We start from the raw sequence: 9,781 nt of genomic DNA on the forward strand, positions 1-9,781 counted from the left end.
TGCAGGATGCAGAATGGCTGAAAAATAAGTCTCACAAATCCCCAACAAAGCTCAGCGCTGTGGGAGGCCCAGGCAGAAGCATCTGGGAAGTGGGGGGGATGTGTGGCTGCTTTGCTGCCCTGGGACTGGTGGCTCCTCCCAAAAAGGGAGGGCAGGTGTTATGGAGCTGGAACCCCTTCTGAGCCCACCCACACTGGGGTGCCTGTGAGCTACACACTGCTGGCATGCTCCTTACCTGACCAGCAGCTCATGTCAAGGAACAGCATGGGCTTGTGAATGCGTGTGAGAGACAGACAGACAGACAGAGAAAGGAGCTATGGGCTGGGCCACGTCAGCAGGTCCAATCCAGCACGGGGAGAAACCTTACCATCCTCAGGTACAGTATAATGCGCATATTCAGGAAAGTAATCTTCAATTTTTGATTTCCCTGCCAAGACTTTTTCAGCCAGCATGTCCTGTTTATTCAAGAATAAAATGATAGAAATGGTCCGTAACCACCTGTCAAAAACAAACCAAATGTTTGTGTTACCTCTGACACGTTATTCAACAAAAACATATCACATTGATAGGAAATTTACTGGCTATCCCTGTGTGGACAGAGAGTGAAATAGTGTAGAACATGCTTTAACAGAAAAAAAAGGATGACCTAAATGATTGTTTTGGTTGGTCTGCACCTGTGCAGAACAATGGGTATATTTCTAAGGTCAGTAAATACATTTATAAAAACTGCAGTTGACATTGCTGAAGAGAGCAGTTTTCAAAATTTTTTTCTAAATTCTCTTTTAGTTATCAAATTAGTAAACTGATGACATTTTCTAGAAGCACCACAGTCAGAACCAGACATTACTGTCTGCTTTATTTGGTTATGATAAAGGGAAAAAAAAAAAGGCTAGAAAGGTCCCTTCCCTCAGACTGCTCTAAGCTACTGTTCATCTGCACAGTTATCCCATCTTTTAGGGTGGCCTGCATGACACCTGATGAATGGAAAGAAAATAACATCTCTTTTCTTCCCCAATTAATCCATCACTGTGACAATGTGCCTTGGGATGTGCAGTTAACATTCCTCCTTCACTCTACCTTCAATCACTTCTCAGTGCAGAGCATCCTCACAGGTATGTGCTGAAAACTTCATCACCTTATTTTGCACATTGTTTTTACTTGTTCTCTACCAGGAGCCCATTTGTGTTGCTGTTTGGTTATGTACCTACAATTTAGAGGCACTGTGGCAATTTAATGGTAGTTCCAGTTAGGTTAGGTCTGAGGCATCACCCCTCGAGGCAGAGGTGTCCTGTGCTCTCAGAGCTGACCCTTACAAGGATCAGCTGCCCGCATAAGGAACAAGCACAGGGAGCTGCTCTGCTGCTGCTTTGGAGGAGGAGATCAAATGATCCTCAGAAGATCTTGGTCTCAGCCAAGCATCAGAATGATGCCAGGAGAGGGTCTCTCCTACCTCCCTTGCAGCAGCCAGCCTGGGGGGCCTTGCCCTTTCCAAGCTGCTCCCACGCCCTGCATCATTTTGGCAGGAATGGTGAAACGCCACATGCACTGTCCCTGTGCCACAGCCCCAGGCAGGGAGGGGTGTCACCGTGGGGACACTGAGACCTGGCCCAACCTGGGTATTTTCTCAATTGACAATCTGAACCTACAGCAAGGGAAGTACTATTTTGAAAGGAGTTGAACTGTAATTAAACTGGGGAGGATGGGTGGGAAATGAGGTTTGTTTTACCTGTTATTCCAGATACTTTTGAAAAGGTCCAGGGATTCCCGTAGTCTGTTTGTGTTATTGTCTTCCCTTATTACCATGTTGTAGCTACTGCAAGCCACAACAAAGATGATAGCTGTGACATCTGGGCAGAACACACAAAAGAAAGAAGGAAAGAAAGGAGAGAGAATAGAACATCTCCGTTATCCCAGCACATACTCCTCAGGGTAACACCACCATTACTCACCAATCAGCCAAAAACACCAGAAAAAAGTTATCTGTAACACTGGACTCCTGTGCTAGTGAGGTACTGTGTGTGGGTATGAACACTAAGCTGCTCACACCTCAGAGAATAAGTTTAAAATAAAACATGGAATGTTTTTACTTACCATTAAAGCATTGGATCCATTTTCTTCTCTCATCTCTCTGGCCACCTACATCAAACATGCTGTTAAAAAGCCATAGGATGTTATATCACTTATGTGCACTAGGAAAAATCGCACGAAGCATGCACAGCACGAGGGTTCAGTTTAAAAATCTGACAGCCCCAAGGACAGGGGCAGTGAAATACTGCCTGAAGAGGAGAGAGATCTGCTGATGCTGCACTGCATGTCAGAGACAGCTGCACTGCTCCACCTGCCCTGCTCTGCCAGGAGAAGGCTACTGAACCCATAAAATGAGAAATACACTCTTCAAGGACAAGTGTTGGCCTTTCCAGCCTGCAGCAGTGCATATGGCATGTAATAGTGTGCTATAAACAAGTACAGGTTTTGGGATATTTTGAAGGGTGGTGGGGAAAGGGCATCTCTGTATGGAGGAGGACATGAGGCAGCTCAGCCCCGTGAGCACTGCCACCTTTCTGGGCAAGAACTGGTGAGAGAAGCCAGTCTGCCTGTGCGTGTTTCAGAGACACAGCAAAAAACTTTGACAAACACAGAGCTTGCAGCCCTCTGGAAGAAGGGAGGATTCACACTGACTTCTGTGAGCTCTCACCCCCAAAGGTATTTTATGATTTTATAGTGCTATACCAATGCACCAGTTTTTACAAGAAGCCAAACACAACCCTACTATAGAGCACTGGGAATAAACGTAACTAATTAAAGCTATTTTTGCTAAGTATGAGGTAATTTTACCAGGACCTCTGGAAAGAGAGCTAAAAAGCCAAATCAAACAACAGAAAACCACCCACTGCCATCCTAAGCCTGCTATACCATGCATACGTGAACAGAGATGTCTGAATGAAGCTATTAAAAAGGAGTATGATATTCAAAAATCTTTAATAACAGACTTACTGGAAATTTACTTTATCTACTTGAAATCTTGTTTCAAAAATCCCTGATGTCAACACTCTGCATCTTAATAGGTCCTGGAAATGAGAAGACAGAAGCTGATTAGTAAGGCTTTTTTTCTAACCTAATTTTGTTCTTAAAAGCTTGGAATATTATTTTCCATGAAAAGTCTTAAATGTTTCATTTAATGAAAGTTCAATCAGACCTGTTGGTAAATCTGCATATGTCTGTACTGACATGGTAAATAAACTTAAAAATGATCACTGCATTTGGTTTGTGCACTCAGAAAGCAGGAGACCCCATCTATGTTCTCCTTACTGCCCACTGAAACCTATTCTTGATGGTGATACACCTTGGTATGTCATGAGGATAATGAATTCTGAAGTTACATAAAACTAAGAAAAATGTTATTCATGTTGTAAAGTCAAATATTCAAATGTTAGAAAACTCCAGATTTACAGTTGCCCGGGCAACCTTAACTCTGCCCTCTTTTGTACTGAATGAGACAGGAATCCTATCGAAATAATAGCTTGTGACTGAGTAATTAAAGCTCTGTTACAGAGCACAAGGGAACAGAATTTAGGTCGTGCAGAAATATGGCATTTCTTTCCTATTTTTTAAACTAGCAATGCTTAACAACTTAACCAACTCTCCTTTAATAATTAAAAATTAATAATTTCCTGAATTCTCAAGCAAAGCAATTTATGATGCCTCCTTCCTGGATGGAAGGAGGGAGCCAGTGGTGCAGAGTGCAGGCACAGCTTGCCTTTTTTCCCTACCCTACCATCTGCTGTTTCTGGTAGCCAAGGCTTGGCTGCTTTGACAGCTGCACACACTCAGCTGAAGGCCACTTATTCATTACTTTTAGTTATTTTATATGTTACTGTCATTTTCTGTCACTTGCTGACTTTGTTATGGTGCAAAAAAACCCAAACAAACAAAAAACAAAACCAAAAAAAAATCCAAAGACCAGAAAGCAAGGGAAGAGAAGAAACAAGTGATTTTTACCAGTTAATTCAGCACAGCAACTAATATAGCGCAACAGGACAAAAACAAAAACAAAAGAGAATCCCCCTCTCAGAGCAAGTTTTCCACCTGCCAAATACCAAGGGCCTTTTCTGATCTTTGAAGACATTTCTCCCCAAAGGAAATATCAGGAAAATTTCCTAGGTGATGAAAGAGTACTTCAGGTAGAGAAGGGCCTCCCAGGAACAAACAGGAACTACTGTAAATAATGAAAGCAAAAATGAGGCTTTTCTTCACTGACTTCTCTCTCCAGGTGCGTGATCTTGATGCTAAAACCATGAGGTCTAGATGGAGCAAACCCCAGTGCTGATTCCTTTGGTTTGAAAATGTCTCGAGTGCTTGAATAATTGATCCTATATTGGGTCTCTATAGGACATGCTTGTGGTTATGGACCTAAATTAGTTCTGAAGGAAGAGGCTCTCCTCTGCATGCTTCCTTGGGTGATCTCTGGCAAGTCACCTAATTTCTCTGAATTTCACTCCCTAATTGCACAGTTAGATTTGACAACTCTGTCTTTTTTTTAAGGGCATCCACCTGCTATATGCCTTGCATTGTTAGACTGAATTATCCAGGGCAGGGATTATCTTCTGCCACCTGTATTTGGAGTTTATGATGTGGCCCACAATCTTGGCTGAGACTGCTAAGTGACAGTGGGATAGCAGCACTGAAAAATAACAACTTCAGACTGTTTGCTGAAGAGACAGCAAAGGAAAGCACACAGCCTGAGCTCAGGGAAGTAGGTTGGAGCCAGGCAACACGGTGAAGCCCCTCCTTACTTCAAGACTGCACCAGTTCAGCCTTAACATTAATGTGTTTGCCATTAGAGCACTCCATCAAGATGTATCACAGCATCTGGGGAAAAAAAATGTACTGTCTTGCAAACAAGGCTTGAATAGAAACTCTGCTACCTGCAGGAGATGGGCACAGCCTGCAAAGAAGGAATCTGCAGGCCTGCAGAGAAGTTTGCAAGCTCTGTTGCTGCCACTGGTGCTCTCCCCTGAATCTGGACACCTCACTCACTGCAAGCTTTTGCCTGTGAAGGACCCTTCTGATAGACATGGGAAGTCTCCCTCTGGGGTCACCTCCACCACTGAAATAAAGCATTGTTTCTCTGTACCAAAGGCTGGTGAGGGAAACCATAACTTTTTACATTTATGCTTTCTGTTGTTTTTTCCATTCACCTTTTTTTATGTGGGTCACAGAATGGGAAACAAGAAGACAAAACAGATGTATTACAAGAATTCCAGACCTAGATGTTACAACAGTAAAAGACAAGTTTGCACCACCAAAATGCCTCTTCTTTTTTAATATCCATTACTTAAACTGCTGGACCATATTTTGCTATTCTGCCATATGCCCTATTTCAGCTGCAGTAGGGACAAATAAATTACAGCAGAAAATCCAGATGAATGTCAGCCTTAGTTCAGACCCTACCCCATTATTTTTACTAACCTGATCTGTGGGTGTGTAGTCATCCATGCTGACGCTGTCAATTCTTTCTAAAAAGCTGGAAGAAAAATAAACATGCACTTAGATATACAAAATACTGTCTAGTAAAAGACATTTCACTACCTATTCTAGTTTACAGTCCTGCTGAGAAGTAAAACACAACTTGAATGGTAAAATTAGGAGCCTGATTATTTCATATACTGCTCAAGGTTACATTTTTTAAGCCAGACAAACACTTTACCCAGATGTTGTTTCAATACAGCACTTTTAAAGTTACTATTATGCTGTAGTCACAAGTGGTTCAAAATGCAGTTGAAATCTTACAATTTTGTGAGGTCCACTAAAAAATGCTACAACTAACCACAGATCATAATATCGTATGGTTGTTAAGATTTAAAAAATATTTTGGGATTTAATATAGAAAATGTGGCGAAGGGGTGCCTTTTTTTTTTTTTAGTATAATGCTGATAAGTATAATGTTATGTTAATTATGGTCTCAGTAATGTTTGCAGAAATGCTTGTGGGTATATACAAAAAGCTTTGGACTGACTTGCTGCCCTCCAACACAACTAAAGCACAAAAAGTGGAGGTTAATGAATCTGATTCTTTATATCACCGAAACTCTGTGACATGCATGGAGTGAAAGAAAGACAGCTGCAGGGAAGGGCAAGGGAAAAAAGAACCAGAAAATCAGGGGGAAACTACATTCTATGATTATTCAAAAGATTTTCCAAGCTTTAATTCTTTCCTAATATGTGTTAGAATGGCAGCACTTACAGACATAAAAATGTGATTTTATATTTATTGCTAAAAGAAGCAGGTTCTCCTCTCTCTCTTCCATCCATTTCTTAGATCTCCTCTGAGCCCAGCTGGCTCATTTTCCCCAGACTGACTTTATGACTTAGAAGGTTTCTTGAATTTCTACATTGTTATTTGGTATTTGGCAGTGAATATTCCATTGGCCCACATATCCCACTACAATATTGTCAAGTCTTCTTTATCAAAAGGCACGTTTTCCCTAATTTTACTTGAATGTGCACACGGAATATGTGTCCCACTTAATTGCAGTGGGAAAGAAATAAAAAACCAGTGAACTCTTGACTTAAAATGTAACTCGCTGTTAACACAAGGGTCACACACACTGACCAGTTGAAAAAATAGCCCCCTAAGAGCTGTTTGCAATTCTCATAGCAGTTTCCCACGGATATGAACTGAAAGGAAAAGAAAATACACTGCACATATATTCACTTAAAATATTTTTCCTTTTCAAACCTCCATTGTTATAGCAGGGAAACTAAATGCAGTGTCTACAGTTAGAATACCCAGCTTCTCTTTCTGGATGATCAAGGTGTGATAGCTAAGAACAGGGTTTAAAAAAAAAATCACTGTTTAGCACAACCCAATGGGTGCCTGTTAGCAAAACTATATGGAAGAAACTCTGAAGAAAAAGCATCATTTCACAAATCCTCCTTACTTGCCAAAAGCCCTATAAATTTATATAAGGATACAAAAGTACATTTTTACAGTCAACTACAGTCACCATGGGAAAGCAGTTTTTATTCAGGGTGAACCTTTTGGTCAGATGATTGTCGTCACCTAGACTGAGCAAAGTTTAACTTCAGTTATCCCCTGGTTCATGCAGACGCCGGAGCAGAGCGATGCATTTTTAAGTGACACACCTATCACCGAGAGAACTCTCACCTCATGCTTGCAGCAGAATATGAAAAAAAGAAGGCAAAAAAACCCAGAGCAAAAATGTCTCCAGGCTTACTTCCTGTTCAGAGTAACTTTCCTTAACATGGTTGTTCTTCAAAGTCTGTTCCAAAGTACAGACTATGTCTGACACAGAGAGGGATCTACTTAAGAGCGTGGACTGAAGTCAGTGTTTGTGCATAAATACAACTCCATCACAAACCTTGCAAGACAGTGTGAACTGGCTCTTTTTGCAGAAACATGTCTTGTGAAGTTGGTGCATAAAAAAGAAACAATACATCTTGTCTCCACAGTACCAGGACCATTTTGGCAGAACTTATCCAAAATGGTGCAACACAGTACTAAGTGCTAACTCACCCCTTTCTCACCTGTACAAGTACTTAAGGGAGGTTTCTGGTTGTTAGCACTTGCACATTTCAAAAAGGCAAATTATAGTAAGGAACAGAGGGGTGAGGAATAATGCAGTTACACTACACACAATCCATGGCAGGTTGGAAAAGAGGCAAGTCTCCCAATTAGATGTCCTGCTTATGAGCTGAAGTCATCTTCCACTTCCTCCCAGTGGAAAGACCTGTTTTGAATACCCTAAACTGCAACACCACAGCTAAGAGAGAGCCAGCTCTGACAAATACCATGTGTTTCAAAAATATCATTTGACACAGCAGCTGTACCATTTTATGCTTGTAAGGTTGCTGTCTGCATGTAAGCTGTATTAAAAAAAATGTAATGATTTACAACGTTTTACCTGCCACCTTGCTGTAACAAGCTGGAACGGTATCACTAGTATCCAATAAATCCACATGCAGCTACTAATAGGATTGGGATAAATTTTGTAGCTTTATAGGAAATTAACCTTTTCAGTGTGTCATGGACAGGCTTCCTAAGACTTCTTCTGCAACGACATCGTTAAGTGTGCAATGAGATTTCTTAGACAGAGAAACACAGACAGCTACACTCTAGGCTTTTCAAAAGAAAAATCAGGTTTTTAATATCCTTCATATGAACTCCTTACTTGGCTAATTAGCACAGCATCAAAAAATAGTCCTGACAGGCAAATGTACATACTGGGTACAAGAAATGGATTCCAGATGAGATAAGGAGTCAGTACTGCCTCATTTCCTAACCCACTAACTTCATTCTCATTACCATATTAAAATGGGAAAGCTGAAATTACTTTTCTAAACTGCTTTCTAGAGAATGTTAACTTCACCTAATCCTGTCTTGAATAATTAAGTTCTGACAAAATATAGATTATTTTATACATATATATATTTAAAGATCAGCAAATTTTGAATTTACAGGACTGAAATTTCCATTTAAAGAACCTAAAGTACAAAAAGATCAACTGTGGCAATGCTAATGTCTCAACTCAAAGAATCAGTGTGAGGAAAACATAATAACACAAGAATGAATAAAAATGGACACCAAGTATCACTTACTCTCTGTTTAGATACTTTTTTTTTCTTTTTTTCAGCTCAGGGATGTAATTATTTTCACAGAATCATGCCTTTTTACAATACTGACAGGTCTTCTATTTATCTAGCTTCTACAGAAACCCATACTCAGGATTTATTTTAATTCTGCAGTGAGTGTTTTGCATGCATGTGCAATGAACTTCAAATTCACACATTCAATTCTACAGCGAATAAAACAATAACATGGTACAATATTTTCATTTCACAATTGTGGTTTTACTTATAAAGGATTCAATCAGATAATTAGTATGACATTTATGTTCTTTTTAATTTTACATAGGGTGTTTTACATTTCCTTACATGGAATAGGAGAAACTACCCTTTTCTTAAGAAAGTAATTAGACAAGTTATTGGAAGGAAGGTCTCTTTGGCTCTGGTTGGAAACACAGTGGTTTGGTTTAGCAACAAATTAAAGCAAACTAAAATGGACCAACAAAGTTAAAAAAATAATGAGCTACTGACATTATTATATCTATTATTAAGCTGATCTGTAGTTTTATAAATATCTTCAGTGAGTTTCCTAGGAAACTCAGCTGACACTTAGTTTGACAAGCAATCTCTAAATTTTACATTATGCAAGCTGTGAACACAAAAGTACAGGTTTTAGATGTGCCTGCCAGTGCATGTGGGAACTATCAATAAGCATTATTCTCTTTAAAAACCATGGCAATTTGAGCAGCAGTAGCAGCTATGTAAGAATTTCTGAAAAAAGGATTCATAAATGCACAAATAAAGAGGAGGTAATCGTACATGAAAATTCTTTTCTCACTAAATAAATCACTACACAGCTTTGTGTAGATATTCTGACTCCACAAACAAAATGACAATTAAAAGAAAAATCGTGTCTTAAGAATATATGATTGACAGAAAACCCATGCTGTATTTGTGAGAGCGTACTTTGACATCCAAAGAATTGGAAAAATGAAGTGCTAAATCACAGATCAATACAACAAACTCGGCATTTTAATAACTCTTGATCTACTTCAACCATTTTTATGCTCTCACCTGAACATTTCAATGGCCTTACATCAACAAATTCCCATGGAAAACAAGAAATCAAACCCATTCAAAATGCTTCTCTCTTTAAGAGGAAAAAGTATTGTGGAAAATCTTTAAGGTTTCAAGTT

General features: G+C 39.7%; 1 protein-coding gene across 4 annotated transcripts in view; it reads right to left on the reverse strand.

Moving 5' to 3' along the window:
• GNAL (G protein subunit alpha L) overlaps window positions 1-9,781 on the reverse strand; it is a 175,331-nt gene that overhangs the window by 5,590 nt on the left and 159,960 nt on the right. For all 4 annotated transcript variants that reach the window (XM_050970478.1, XM_009102028.4, XM_018908697.3 and 1 more), the window contains 5 exons: window positions 5,470-5,524; window positions 2,995-3,068; window positions 2,092-2,150; window positions 1,727-1,847; window positions 368-498 (listed from right to left, as the gene is read on the reverse strand). In XM_050970478.1, the coding sequence (XP_050826435.1) occupies window positions 368-498; window positions 1,727-1,847; window positions 2,092-2,150; window positions 2,995-3,068; window positions 5,470-5,524 (440 nt within the window). The remainder of the gene's footprint in view (window positions 1-367; window positions 499-1,726; window positions 1,848-2,091; window positions 2,151-2,994; window positions 3,069-5,469; window positions 5,525-9,781) is intronic.

Source organism: Serinus canaria, chromosome 2 (assembly GCF_022539315.1).
Source record: "Serinus canaria isolate serCan28SL12 chromosome 2, serCan2020, whole genome shotgun sequence".
In the NCBI taxonomy this organism is placed as follows: Eukaryota; Metazoa; Chordata; class Aves; order Passeriformes; family Fringillidae; genus Serinus; species Serinus canaria.